The sequence below is a fragment of the Watersipora subatra genome, chromosome 3, assembly GCF_963576615.1.
Source record: "Watersipora subatra chromosome 3, tzWatSuba1.1, whole genome shotgun sequence".
Classification (NCBI taxonomy): Eukaryota; Metazoa; Bryozoa; class Gymnolaemata; order Cheilostomatida; family Watersiporidae; genus Watersipora; species Watersipora subatra.
This window is the reverse complement of record NC_088710.1, coordinates 8,955,274-8,970,842: the sequence shown is the minus strand read 5'-3', so window position 1 is coordinate 8,970,842 and position 15,569 is coordinate 8,955,274. Positions and strand designations below refer to the sequence as shown.

Below are 15,569 nucleotides of genomic sequence, written 5' to 3'. Positions count from 1 at the left end.
CGTCACTAACAGCAAGCTCACACAAAATTACTACAAATAAATTGGATAATTGAATAATTATCCTTACAAGAGTTGTGTTCTCTCCTGTTGGTTTCAGCGAGTTACAGCGTTGGTTTCTGCGCCCCTTGTTGGTTTCAGCAGAACGGAAGTGAGTTGGGTTCAGCTCCCTCCTGTTGGTTTCAGCAGGTTGTACAGTCAGCAGCGTTGGGTTCAGCGCACTCTGTTGGGTTCAGCAGAGCACAAGTGAGTTGGTTTCAGCTCCCTCCTGTTGGGTTCGGCAGGTTGTACAGTTGGCAGCGTTGGTTTCAGCGCACTCTGTTGGTTTCAGCAGAACGGAAGTGAGTTGGGTTCAGCTCCCTCCTGTTGGTTTCAGCAGGTTGTACAGTCAGCAGCGTTGGGTTCAGCGCACTCTGTTGGGTTCAGCAGAGCATAAATGAGTTGGTTTCAGCTCCCTCCTGTTGGGTTCAGCAGGTTGTAGCGTTGGTTAAAACGCAGAGAACTAGAGCTAGGGGTTGTCCTCATCCCACTCTTGCGAGTTTTCTTCACTGGTGACAGCGGTGGGATAATAATGAAGCAATTCTCTCATACCCATTTTAAATCCAAACACGGTGCGCGAGAATAGATGTAATGACGGCCCATATGATTTGGACACTAGCATGATGAAAAAAGGGCACAGACCTGCAAAAGTTACTATGCAGCCTATTCCTGCTCCTTCATTTAATGACACAAGCGATGTGGAAGAGTTTTTGCATTGTTTTGAGGCACTGGCAAAACATAATCAGTGGCGTGATGAAAAATGTAGGCTACGGTTAATATTGGCATTGAAAGGCCCAGCTACCAGAGGTGTTGGTGGCAATACCTATGAAAAAGTTTGCCATAAACTTAAAGGCACAATATGGGCTCAGTACAGACACAGCTAGCGCCATATTAAAATCAATGAAATTAAAGCCAAAGGACAACATATATCATTATGCTGAAAAGGTACAGAACCTAGTTCAAAAGGCTTTCCCCAAGCTAGATAGCTATCAGCATGACCAGCAAGCCAAGCATGAGTTGATTGCAACAATTTGGCCTAACTCACAGCTGGCCTGGACACTGCGCTTATCTCCTCTCAGCACCATGACTGATGCCGTAGAAACTATTCAGAAGTATCATGATATGGTAGAATATGATACAAATGTCCACCGAGTAGAGTTAGACAATGTCCAACAACTGAAGAAAGAAATGACAGAGCAAATGCAAATGAGTCAAACAACTTTGCTCAAACATTTTGCAGAAATGCAGAGTAAGTTTATGCAGCAGATGTTGGACACGCAAAAGCAAATGGCGGCATCACAGCAAGCAATGATGACACAGCTAACATCGACAACAATGAGAAGCCAACAGCCTCAGAGAGAAGTCCAATGCTACAACTGCAATGGCAGAGGCCATGTTGCTCGTTACTGTGATAAGCCAAAGCCATCGGGAAACGACCAAGTTCAGGCAAACTAATGCCCATATTGCCTGAACTTCATGATGTGGGCAAACTTAGGATACAGGCATGTTGGCTCATCAGTGCATACTACGTTCTTGTAAGGATACACCAACAAAGATTTGTCATGTTGCTTGACAGTGGTTGTACAAAGTCTGTACTTCCGAAGAACGTGCTGGAAATATTGCCTAGCTCATGTTACTCAAAGTTGTTACCTGTGCGAGGTAACGGGATATTGGCAAATGGGCAGCGGATTTTGCTTGAAGGCATGACGAATTTAAAATTTCGTCTGGGACCGATACAACTGGAACATCAGTTTGTAGTATCTGATGTAGGTGATCACATTCTGCTAGGGTTAGACTTCTTAGAGGATCAAGAATGTCAGATGGATTTCCGTCATTCGCAGCTATGTTGTAAGGGCACTGCAGTTGCCTGCTGCCCCGAGGACGGAGAACCCCTTTCGGTGAATGGGCAGGTCAAAAGGAACGCAGTTGTTTTGCCAAATACTGAGTGTTTATTGTTGGCAAGGCTTAGTCGAAAGTGGACGTCAGGGCCAGCTTGCATTAAAACTTTACACAAGGTTTCGGGCTTAAAGGTTGTCACATCGCTGTGTGAACCTACAGAGCAGGAGGTCAATATTCGTGTGATGAACACAAGCAATAAACCTATTCATATACCTTCTGGAAGAAAGGTAGCCGTCTGTATGCCAGTGGAAAGACAAGAACAGTTTCAGAAGGATTGCAATGGAACTAAATGCCCCAAACACCTCAATGAACATTTACCCAGTTGGACACAATCTCTGTCAGAAATGGAGCAAAAGCAAGTCAACACACCGCTGATAAAGCATCAGAAAGTGTTCAGCTCCAGCAGAGGTGATGTTGGTGGCAACCAGGTAGTAAAACATGAAGTCTCGGTTATGAAGGATAGACCGCTTATTAATCAGCTAGCATATTGGCTGAGGCCGATACAGAAAGCTGAGGTTGAAAAGCCAGTAGAAAAGTTAAAGCAGCACAGTTTGTATAAAGGAGGTACAAGGCTCTGTCTACAAAAGTGGAGAATCCAAGATGATATGAAAGATGAACCCGCCACCTTTTCTGTCGGAACCAAAGCTTCATTGAAATCATTCTTCACGGGGAAAGGATGCAGTACCAAACTTAAACCAAAAGATGCCGATCTCTGCACCATCAGCAAGTATCTGACAAACCAGAAGTTTAAAATAGAGTGCAAGGGGAACCCCTATTCAATATGAAAGTGATATTAGACTAAGCACCACCAGAATATGTAGAGAAAGTCTACCTAAGCCAACGGAACGCCCTCCTGACTCAGAGGTGAAGGAGCAACGCCTCCCTCTGTTCCAGGAGCACACAGAAAGATCTGAGATAAAGGATCACACTATTCCTCCAACCCAGCCTACTAAATTACGTCAGCACCTACCGGACTACCACTTAGATGTCTGCCATAGAAGTAATGCCATTCTGGGACAGAATGAAGTTTTAGAGGAAGATAGTGTTGTAAACGTAAAAATAAAGCGAGATATTCTAAAGAACAAACTCTATGAAAGCAGTGTTGGCCATAAAAAAGACCGTGGGAGAATAGCTCCGAAGAATTGTCTTATTTGGATACTATCGGTCCCATGAATGTCAGTCAGGCTCATCAAGGCGCTTCAGACACCCGGCGCAGAAAAGCCTGATTGACCGATAAAAGGGAAAAGTGACTTAGGCGATGTATATAGAGATGGGACTTCTGGGACAGTGGTTGACCTAGAAAAGATAACAGATGCCATGTATTAAGGTTTTTACGCAGTGAACAATCTTCTATAATTTATTTCTTACCGTTCACTCATTGGAAGACATTGTTTATGTTCATGGTTACATGTCAAAATATTCTAAGTTTCTATTATATTTAATTGTTAGTGGTTTAAGATTAATTAAACAATATTGTTTCCGTTTTTGTTCTGTGTTTTCTCGAGATAAGATTTTGTAATTAGCTAGCCCTTTTCGTTATCAAAATATGTCTTAATGTTTTTTACAATTACTGTTCGCTACCCAGTATATGTAGAATTTTTTGGGCTTTTTGTTAGTATTTAGATTGTTACGCTACAATGGCTCATTGTCTAGTAATAATTTTTTATTGTTCTGTATGTGAAAATTCTTAGAAACTCGGCAGTCAGCAAGACTATATGATTGGTCGGTTAGAACGATAACCGTCAATTTCTAGGCCAATCGCTTATGTAATATAAATACTGCCACTAATTTTAGGCAGTTCAGCTTTGGTGTGACTCTTGAATTAGACGCATGATTAGTATTACTATAATAAAGTCGTTATTGTTGAGAAATATCGTTTATAATCGTCACTAACAGCAAGCTCACACAAAATTACTACAAATAAATTGGATAATTAAATAATTATCCTTAAAAGAGTTGTGTTCTCTCCTGTTGGTTTCAGCAGGTTACAGCGTTGGTTTCAGCGCACCCTGTTGGTTTCAGCAGAACGGAAATGAGTTGGGTTCAGCTCCCTCCTGTTGATTTCAGCAGGTTGTACAATCAGCAGCGTTGGGTTCAGCGCACTCTGTTGGTTTCAGCAGAACGGAAGTGAGTTGGGTTCAGCTCCCTCCTGTTGGTTTCAGCAGGCTGTACAGTCAGCAGCGTTGGGTTCAGCGCACTCTGTTGGGTTCAGCAGAGCATAAATGAGTTGGTTTCAGCTCCCTCCTGTTGGGTTCAGCAGGTTGTAGCGTTGGTTAAAGCGCAGAGGACTAGAGCTAGGAGTTGTTCCCACCCCACTCTTGCGAGTTTTCTTCATGTTCTGCTATACCACATGCAGCATTTTCTAACATATTTTTCAGTATATATATATTTTCATGCATTCGTTTTCGTTATTGTATTTCATTTAAAAGGCTATCATGTTGGCGTTATGTTTTATTATTGTAAGGTGCTAATGTTGTATTTGCCTTGACATCATACTGTCTGTGCTGTTATACATATAAATTTTATCGACACAACCTCATTACTGTTTGTATATACCATATCAAAACACAGGCTATAGACGAAAAACTGGTGAGCTACTATTAGTGTTTTAAGCCTGTAGAAGTCTCCATTCAACAAATGCTAGCGATAGCAAAATATTTTGTATAATTTTTTGAAAGATGCAAAACTTTTCAATACTGGCAGTTTGAAGAACTTCAGTTTGTCTAGCAATGTCAATTTCATTATCAGTTCTCTGTACACAAATAGGGCAATTCAGATTTGAGTGGTTTGAGACTGATGCATTGTAGACTAGCTGTAAAACGTATTGCAGATTTCCATTGTTCTCCCCAAAATTATTGACATATATGGCTGCATATGTGTATGCATAGTGTGATCAGGGCAAAAAATTTTAGTAAACTCCATATTTGGAGTTGTTTTACAGTATGAAAGACAACTCTCAATAAACCTCTTGCTGTACATGAATCTGCTCCCGCGGACTGGTGGTGCAGCTAGCAGTTTAGGGCCGTGGCGTCACTAGGAGATGCGTGGAAGACCTTTTTCGCCCCGAGTGCAGCGAGAGTATTCAGGCCTGGCTTTCCGGATGAATGTGTTGGCGAGTGCGAGGCGATTGATTGCGAAGCGATTGAGTGCTGGGCGATTGATTGCGAGGTGATTGATTGCGAGGCAATTGGTTGCGAGGCGATTGGTTGCGCGTGCGAGGCTATTGATTGCAAGGCGAGCGCGAGGCAATTGATTGCGTGGCGAACGCAAGGGGATTGATTGCGGGGCGGGTGCGGGCCGATTGATTGCGAGTGCAAAGCGATTGATTGCAAGGCGAGTGTAAGAGCGCGATGGTCAACTGCGAGGCGGGTAAAGACTGGTCAGCCAAGGCGGGGGCTCGGCGGCAGAAGTGCGCGATCGTTAACTGCAAATATAGATGGGTATGGACGGATGCTTGAATCTAGACACATGAATCTAGAAAATTTATTAGATTTTACACGCATCTAGTTGTAAAACACATTTAAGATTTCCATTGTTCTCCCCAAAATTATTGACATGTATAAGTGTATGCATATTCAGGGCAACAATTTCAGTAGACTGCATATTTCGAGTTGTTATACAGTTTGAAAGACCACTCTCAATAAACCTTATGCTGCACGCGAATCTGTTCCTGTAGGCGGGTAATGCAGCTAGTAATTTATATGGGTTTAGCTTGATTGCATATGACCTTTATCGTGACAAAGACTAGATGTGTGTGCAATATTCAAGTTGTGATTGTAGACACCTTGAAAGAAAAAGGAGTAAGCGTAATTTACAACCACATTGAAGTGGCCTCAAAGGTTCACCTTCTCTTTGTCTGTGTTCTGCCATCTCAACTCAACAAAGTGCTGGAAGAGATTTGCCAAAACCTTAGTAAACAAACACTTGAATGGATACTCCAGAAAGGATTCACAAAGAAGTTTTTATCTGTCTTCCGCAGTCACGATGATGTGCATGAACAAACAGACGAACTAAATTAAAACACTTTTTCATATTACGTATATGCTTTTAGACTTTTACAATATTTGTCTCAAAAGTTAAATTAAGTTATTGTTTCATGATGAGAAGATCGTGTCGAAACAACAGCAAGAAGTTTGTGTTTTTGTGATGAGCATCTGCAGTTACTAGTTCTCTTACTGACCACCTTCTCCATACGTTAGCTCTAGACAGTTTGATAAATCCATCTTTTCCCAAAGACAACAGCAGTATTAAAGAATGGATAGGACTTGACATATCGACCAGTTTGACGGTAAGGCTGTCATACTTTCAACTGCATTGACCTGAGAATCTATAACTTGACACAGCTTGTATAACTTGACACAGCTTGTTTAACTTGACACAGCTTGTATAACTTGACACAGCTTGTATAACTTGACACAGCTTGTATTTTTGTAAATTTGCGAAAAAGAAGGCAATTTTGCTGTTTAAATGTATCGCAATCCCATATAAAATATAAAGCAAGGGCATTATTAGGTTGTTATACAACAGCAATTAAAATTCATCAGGCTGATTGCATTACAAATGTAAATCTTTACACAAGTGAAAAGTAAAAGAAAACACATGATTTCACTAAGTTAAATCAACAAGTATCAGCGAGTATCTGAAAACATAGCAAGTGTCAACAGGTATCAGTAAGTGTCTGGTATAAAAAGATCTGTGCATCTGTTGGAATGATTGTGGACAAATGTAGCCATGCAGTCAGTTTTATGTGGAAAGCATTCACCAAGACAGCAAACGCACCCAATAATAACTCAAATAAATTCAAGATTTGTATCAAAATGTGTTTATAAATACTGGTTAGTGCCATTTTTCCGTGAATGGACAGATGTCATATCTCATAGCACCGATAAGCTAATTATTGGCCTACGAAAATGGGTCAAAGATCACGAAACATCAGTTGGGAAAAGCGTGTAATCATAAAAATCGGCTGCGAAAAAAAATACTTTTTTCACTAGTAAAACTAAGAGTCAGGTAATGGGAAGGGACATACAGAAATTATCTCTGAAGATAATATCCTATCATGAGTAAAAATATTAAGGCTAACATCTATATTCATTAGGGACTATGACAGTTATGATTGTCTGGTAGAATGACTTCAGAGAGGTCGTTTTGTTCTTGTCTGACCATTTGGTGTTCTTCAGTATTGTCCCATTCGGCATCATAAAATCTACGGAACATAATAAAAAAGCCTGTGAAAAGCTCATATTCATGTACACGCTGTCTTAATTACATTTATTAGCTGTGAAGACAGCCCATGAAGAATCTAGCCTTAAAGGTTGACTTGCAACAAAATTCACATTACAGTTATTTGGTATCAAAAGGTTCATCATGTCTTACTCTGCTGTGTTGTAGGTTCAAAATATGTGGAAATGTAATTGCAATCTCTTGAAAGCTAAAAAACGAACAGTCAATCGCATTCATCGCGAAAACGCCGTAGGTTGGAATCCCTCTCAAAACGGCTCAAATGGGATGTAATCGAACACGATGTGCTTCTGTTTACACTTTCATGCAACCTCAATCGTAGAAATATTTTCACAAATATACTTCATGCATTAAATAAAACCATGTCTATTGCCCTTACACGTCTACTTCATTATCATTGTAATGCTGTCATTTTGAGCACTGATATCTCAAAACCTAGCCTAAAAGGTAGTTTAATTCTTTAACCTTAGCTCAAAGGAGTGCGTGTCTCTCTGATAAACATGAGGAGCCTGTTGGTCACCTTTTATAGTCAAAAATGCTGCAAAATTGTTTTTGCCATTTGGCAGGAAGTATGGGTCACCTGATCAGATTACGACTAGATGATTAGACCAAGCAGAAAGCAGACTTCCGTAGAACCCGAAGTATTTGTCATAAACTAGTGCTACGAGACATTTTTTATTGAGCCTTTTATTGGCCTTTCATTTCACGTGATAACATCTTGTGTCAAAACAATAACCATGTCGAGTTGAGTATGTCATCGAAATAAAGGGATTCTAGCCTATGGCGTTTTCGTGATGGCTGCGATTAACTTCATTTTTGAGCTTTCAAGAACGTTTAATCACCTTCTCCAATTATTTTGCACCTACAACACAGCCGAGTAAGACATGGTGAATCTTTTGATACCAAACAAATGTAATGTGAAATTTGTTGCAAGTCAACCTTTAAGGTAACGGCATGCTGTTATTTCATTATGACGTCGCTTCAACAAAGTAATGATACAAACGTCGTCTTAGGGTGCTGGTCCCGAGCAATCAACCTTTCCAATGTGCTCTTTAAGAGATTATTTACAAAATGGCTCTTTTTTATAAAATATATTTCGATTGTGTATTGACTGATACCTTCCCAACAGCGACATGTGAGACTTGGTATGTATGTTTACCTTGTAACTGTTTACAGAGAGCAAATTTATTTCAACTCTCATGGTTATGACCAAAGGCTGTTTCGTCAGTTTGTCATTACGTGGGTCAAAACTTCGCTGAACCAATTATGTAGCAAATTTCAGTTGTTTTGAGGAATATAAGATATACATTATCACAATCCAGAACATTGTCTACAATAGACTTGCAAGAACTGTTGGATATACAACATCAGATTAGAGCAAACATTTGTGTCGACATACAAATTACCCTTATTTTAAAGCTACGCCTGATATTCCTTAAAAATTTTTGATTTTGTAGGTAAGCATATGAACGATGGGTAGAAATAAAAATGTGAGAATAATAAAGAAATTATAAATCAGGTTAATTTCAACTACATTTAAGGTAAGTTGAAACAAATAGAACCACGTATTTCTATCACTCATTCAGTTTCCGCCAAATTCTGTGCATTGTCCAGGCTGCACCTGTTTTTATGCGTCTTTAAGAGAGCGTAACAATAACAACCACATTTTACTGATTATTTCTTTAGTAATTTAATATGTAAGTTATATTTTTATATTTAGTTTTTTACATAATTTTATACAAAGAATGTTTTAATCTTATATGTAATTATGACAAGTATTTGCCATTGTTTGAATTGAACAACATACGATATACGTATTCAGATAAGAATAATCACTTCAGCATACCATTGTGTCAACATATGAAACAGATATCAGAACACTTGCTATGTCAAGGTGTAACTTTACTTTAACTTCACCTCGTTTAACATATTATTCAGTCCAAAAAATACATAGCAACAGCAAAAAAATGGTCATTCAACATGAAACCATAAGCCCTAATAAAAATGGCTGTTCAACATGAAACCCATAAGCCCTAATCAAAATGGCTGTTCAACATGAAACTATAAGCCCTAATCAAAATGGCTGTTCAACATGAAGCTATAAGCCTTAATCAAAATGGCTGTTCAACATGAAGCTATAAGCCCTAATCAAAATGGCTGTTCAACATGAAACTATAAGCCTTAATCAAAATGGCTGTTCAACATGAAACTATAAGCCCTAATCAAAATGGCCGTTCACCATGAAACCATAAGCCCTAATCAAAATGGCTGTTCAACAAGAAACCATAAGCCCTAATCAAAATGGCCGTTCAACGTGAAACTATAAGCCCTAATCAAAATGGCTGTTCAACTTGAAACTATAAGCCCTAATCAAAATGGCTGTTCATTGTGAAACCATAAGCCCTAATCAAAATGGCTGTTCAACACGAAACTATAAGGCCTAATCAAAATGGCTGTTCAACATGAAACTAAGCCCTAATCAAAATGGACGTTCAACGTGAAATTATAAGCCCTAATCAAAATGGCTGTTCAACTTGAAACTATAAGCCCTAATCAAAATGGCTGTTCAACATGAAACTATAAGCCCTAATCGAAATGGCTGTTCAATGTGAAACCATAAGCCCTAATCAAAATGGCTGTTTAACATGAAACTATAAGCCCTAATCAAAATGGCTGTTCAACATGGAACCATAAGCCCTAATCAAAATGGCCATTCAACATAAAACCATAAGCCCTAATCAAAATGGCCGTTCAATATGAAACCATGAGCCCTAATCAAAATGGCTGTTCAACATGAAACCATAAGTCCTAATCAAAATAGCTGTTCAACATGAAACCATAAGTCCTAATCAAAATGGGCGCTCAACATGAAATTATAAGCCCTAATCAAAATAAACGTTCAACATGGAACCATAAGCCAGTTTACCAGACACGTTTACTTACATATCATCATCATCTTTGCTTTCCTGGTTTTCCCCTCCTGCATTTCCCGTATCTGGATTTTCCCTCCGTGGATTTTCCGTCTCTGGCTCTATATAATCAGAAATTTGAGGTAAAATAAAATTTTAAGATGAACATCAATTAGCAAGTCACTGACAAAAATTTGAACACTATCAGTATGCATAGTAAATAATGACTCAAAATCAATCGTCAAGTAAGATTCATGGGAACAAGCTATCAGTATGAGCTTCATTGTTTTACAAATGGTTGTTTGTTTTGCGTTTTTGGTTTACATCTTTGAAATATTCCTCCCAAATAACATGTAAATGTGGAAACATAAAATCTGGGTAAACTTATGGATGATGTAGAAGAAACATACCTGGAGGAACAAAGGCCGTGCTGTAGGGAACACCAAGAGATATAGTGATGGAGTTGGGTAAATTCAGTAGTTCCAGGTTACGATTCTGATCTATTAAGAAGCGAGGCGAAAGCAATTGAATTCACATGTAAGTTTATATTAGAAACTGTGTGTATTTGTGATGCAAAGCTATATTGGTGAGTTATGAATATAATAAGGGGCCATCCACTCTATGAGAAAGAGGTTGGTGGGTTAGGATTGTCCACAGAGTTACTATAATTATGTTAAGTGTAGAGATGAGTACCTTATATTGTGGCATAACAAATTAACAATATTATTAGCAGTATTATATATTGAAGAAACATTCAAGGTTGAAAGATGTGAAAGTGGATAGACAACTCCCGATACATTGAAAATGCTGGCGTAACCAGATAACTAGTGATTGCATTACTAAAACTAATAACATACATAACAAAAAAATTGTACAGTTGAGACGTAGTGAGGCTTGTAGGGAAAGAGAACTATAAGATATGAGTTGGAATTCGTCAACTTGCTGTCACCCATATACAGGTGTGTCGTACACTGCAAGATAGGTATGGGATGTCGTCAACTTTTTGGCACCTATATACAGGTGTGCCAAACACTCCAAAATAGGTATAAGACATCGTCAACTTCCTGATACCTATATACAGGCGTACCACACATTATAAGATAGGCCTGGGACATTGACATCTTGATGACACCTCTGTACAAGCATATATCAGCCTATCTTGGAGTGTGTGGACACTCCAAGATAGGCCTGGAACATTGACAACATGCAAACATCTATATACAGGTGTGCCATACACTCCAAAATAGGCATGGGATATTGACAACTTGCTGACACATATATACAGGTGTGCCATACCCTCCAAGATAGATATTGGTCATAGCCTAATGATATGCTGAACAAATATGACAGACACTGATATAATGTGACATAAACACATATGACAAATAGACATGACGGACATGCACATAGATGTAACTGAAACGAATGTGACACACATGTAGGTGACATACATGGACATGACAGAAAAAGAAGTGTGACGTAAACAGATGCAATGTAAATGGTTGTTAGGCACATGGATGTAAAGTACGCGATAATACATACTGTAGATGTATGCAAAATAGACAAAACGCAATAGGTGATTTTAATCGCACCAATTAAGTCCTCCCAAACATCAGAGAATGTGCAATATTAAGTGCAAGGAAGCCGTGAACAAGAAACAGAATGAAATATTGAAATGACCAATCAACAATGGATGAGGTGGGATGAGTTTTTTGTCTGAATACACTAAATAAAAGGAACTACAAACTGAAAGTTTGATAGGAGGGTAGACTTGCATAAACATTTGATATTCATGGATAAGGATAACCAGACATCAATATTACTTCTCAATCTAACATTGCGTAACTCAAATCAATGTAGAGTGCATAAATGGGCCTATAACATTTCAATTGAGGGAAATTAATTATGGAATATGCTTTATCCGTAAATTTCATATACAATAGTATGCTCTCAGATAGCGTAAGATACCATAAACCATAACAGCACAGTATAATGTAACAAATGATGGCAAGCAGCAAGTAACCACATGATTTCATACCATACTGAACTTTGCCTTTATAATGATACGACAAAATGCCATGCCATACCACACCTAAGACTATTTTTTATCAAACATAAGATTAGCATTTTTACAAATTAAGATGTTTAAAATAAAGTAACCCCATTGATTCTGCAACCTTTAGAAAACTGTTGCAAGCTTGTAAGGTGCACCGTGAAAATACAAATCACAAAGTAAAACCATGATAGGAACATACCTAAACGTTTCAGCTTCAAGTCGTTGAATGATAATGTAGGTAAATTTCTAGCTAGCAATGTGTTGGTATGGCTTTTGACTTCCCCATGATCCGATACAATATCAACCTGCAGAAAACACCATAAATGGCTAATGTCTGCAGAGTACATCTTGCATGGCCAAATACTGCAAAACATACCCTGGATTGCTTGTGGCTACAGTGCAAACCGCATATAGCTAATTGCTTCAAAACATACTCTACGTATATACGTATGGCTAATGTTAGCAGAACCAATCTTATATGTCCAAAGACTGCAAAACATACCCTGGATTGCTAATGGCTACAGAGCAGACCCTAAATATCGCTTGCTCTCTTCCTACCTCCCTCTCTTTCTCACTCTCTCTTTCGCAGTCAGTTGGGTGACTAAGACTGTCTATGGTTGTGGTTGCGTATGATCGCCAGTTGTTGGAATTGATCTGTCGCCATTTTAAATTTCTCTCAACTGCACTTCTATAGCAGAGTCTAAGTTTTTCTTGATTTTGTTTACTATCACATAGTTGTGAATATAATGGTTGAAATAAGAACCGATCTTGTTCCATTCTGTGTACATGGCCAAACCATCTCAGACTTTTTTCAATAAGGATGTGATCTGATCGTTGGTGATCGTATTCTGCCACTTGATGTTCAAGATGCCCTTCAGGTTACGTCACATGCAGTTTCTTTACCTGAACTTAAAGGTTGACTTGCAACAAAACTCACATTACAGTTATTTGATATCAAAATATTCACCATGTCTTACTCTGCTGTGTTGTAGGTGCAAAATATGTGGAAATGTGATTACAAGCTCCTAAAGGCTAAAAAATGAACAGTTAATCGCAGCCATCCCAAAACCGCCGTAGATTACAATCTCCTTTCAAAACGGCTCAAATGAGACGTAGTTGTACAAGATGGTTTCTGTTTACACTTTCATGCAACCTCATTCGTCAAAATATTTTCACAAATATACTTCATGCATTCAATAAAACCATGTCTATTGTTCTTACGCATCTGTTTTATCGTCATTGTAATGCTATCACTTTTAGCACTGATATCTTATAACTTACCGTACAAATTCGTTCAATTTTTTAACCATAGTTCGAAGGAGTACATATCATTGTCTGATAATCATGACGAGCCTGTGATCATCGAAAAGTGCGGCCAAAATTATTTGCGAAGTATTGGGTCACATGATCAGATTACGACTAGACGATTAGACCAAATGCAAACAAAACTGTAAAGTAGCGAGCATCTATATTTGATACTGGGTCTTTGGTAAAACCCGAAGTGTTTGTCATAAACTAAAGGAAAAGTTTTATATTGAGCCTTTTATAGGCCTTTCAATTCACGTGAAAACATCGCGTGACAAAACAATAACCAAATGTAACGACAATGTCAGAGAAATAAACTGATTCCAATCTACGGGGGCTTTTCGATTTTGAGCTTTTAAGAGCTTGTAATCACATTGTCACATATTTTGCACCTACAACACAGCAGAGTAAGACATGGTGAATCTTTTGATACCAAATAACTGTAATGTGAATTTTGTTGCAAATCAGTCTTTAATAAATCATGTAGGTCTCTGCACCATATAAGAGCGTTGACGGGACCCCTGCGCGACACACTTTGCCCCAACCGACCCATGCTTGGTTTTCGAAAGTCTGCAGAAGCTTGCCGAAGGCAGCACTGGCTTTGCCAACCCTTGCTTTGCCAACCCTTGCTTGAACCTTCTTTTTAATTCCAAGGTCAGATACAGTGCTTCCAATGTAGGTGAAGGATGTGGATTTAACGAGTGATTCTTGGTTGATGAAGATGCCTTAATTAACCTGCCTTCATGCAAGCATTAGAAAAAAAAGGAACGAGTTTGATTGGTTGGCACATCCACTGTATTTTTTATATTAATATTCAAGCTTAAACAGAGATGCAGCTCTAGCAAAGTCGTCCAGGAGTAGCTGCATGTCAGAGGCCGTGTAAGCAACCAGTGCACTGTCATCAGCAATTAGCATCTCTCTAACCAGGTGTTAGTGGTACGGAATCTGACTTGCGACCTGTTGGAATGCATTTGCTTTTTCCTCCCACTATTGAGATTTCATTTGACGGGTATATTGTTGCATTCGATCTATCACTTTTGCTGAAAGAACAATGCTGGCACTGCTTTTACGTTGTAGTTTACGGGCTTCAGCTTTGCTCAGCAACCAGAGTGTTAAGCTTACCATCATTTTTAACAAACCAGTGTTGGTGTTTCCGCATCAGTTTTCCCAAAAGCTAACACAGTCACACCTCTACATGCAAGTGCCCCTACATATGAGAAACTTGAGATACGAGCTGACTTTTTAGCAAGTTTTTTTCTTGAGATATGAGTAATATTTGATATATGAGCATATGAACCGGTTGTTGATAGCCACTACACTACAAAAACGCATCATTCCGTTTTTCTCCTCGAATCACTTTGAAAAAAGTTTTAACAGGTTGGCTAAAAGTTATTACGTACGCGAATCAAAAGTGCATAACCGGAAACATACCAAAACATATGACGACAAAATCAACGTAAGTTTAATAAATGATTAAAACTTAGCTTCAAGGGTATGCTTACTAAGTTAAATTCATTGAAGTTAAATTCCAAGTTTCTATTTCGTAAGGTCACAAAAGTTTAGTGCACCGAATGCTTTGCTTTAAAGTCTCTCTCAGACTGCCGTTTTCAATAATATGTCTCAAAAGTAAATAGCGTACATAATGATGTTATATTTTATTGCAGATCAGAACAACTAAATGGGTTTTTATTACTTTGTTAATGTAGATACTAAATTACAACAGTTAAAACACTTTTTCCACTGTAATATCCTCTTTAGGTGGTTTTTCTCAAGATGGTAATAGATTAATTTTTACTTGGTTATTTCATATAAGAAATAGTGCTTTGAGATGTGAGTAAATTGACGTACGAGCTCGGTCCCAAAATGCATTAAGCTTGTATGTCGAGGTATGTTTGTACGCTGTTTCATAGGTGACTGTCTTCAACATCTCACACCTCTCTTCTATTTCGTCTTCTCACTGCCAATGCAATCCATGCTCTCATCCAACATTTTCTGAAACTCCTGTCAGTATTCAGGGTTTTTTAACTTGTTCACATTTAATTTGAGTATTGGCTGTCCTTTGTCTTTTGTTTCCTTTGAGTCTCACATTGAACAAAAGCTTTGCTCACTCCATGTTATGATCT

The 15,569-nt window shown here is 38.6% G+C and overlaps 1 protein-coding gene across 1 annotated transcript in view; it reads right to left on the bottom strand.

The window, feature by feature from the left end:
• Positions 1 to 6,336: 6,336 nt before the first annotated feature.
• The window catches only part of LOC137390309 (uncharacterized), a 38,942-nt gene continuing 29,709 nt past the window's right edge, over positions 6,337 to 15,569 (bottom strand). Inside the window, exons 6-9 of the mRNA XM_068076641.1 lie at positions 12,341 to 12,446; positions 10,496 to 10,585; positions 10,120 to 10,207; positions 6,337 to 7,141 (exon numbers count right to left, since the gene is read on the bottom strand). Of these exons, the coding sequence (XP_067932742.1) occupies positions 7,030 to 7,141; positions 10,120 to 10,207; positions 10,496 to 10,585; positions 12,341 to 12,446 (396 nt within the window). The 3' untranslated portion in view covers positions 6,337 to 7,029. The remainder of the gene's footprint in view (positions 7,142 to 10,119; positions 10,208 to 10,495; positions 10,586 to 12,340; positions 12,447 to 15,569) is intronic.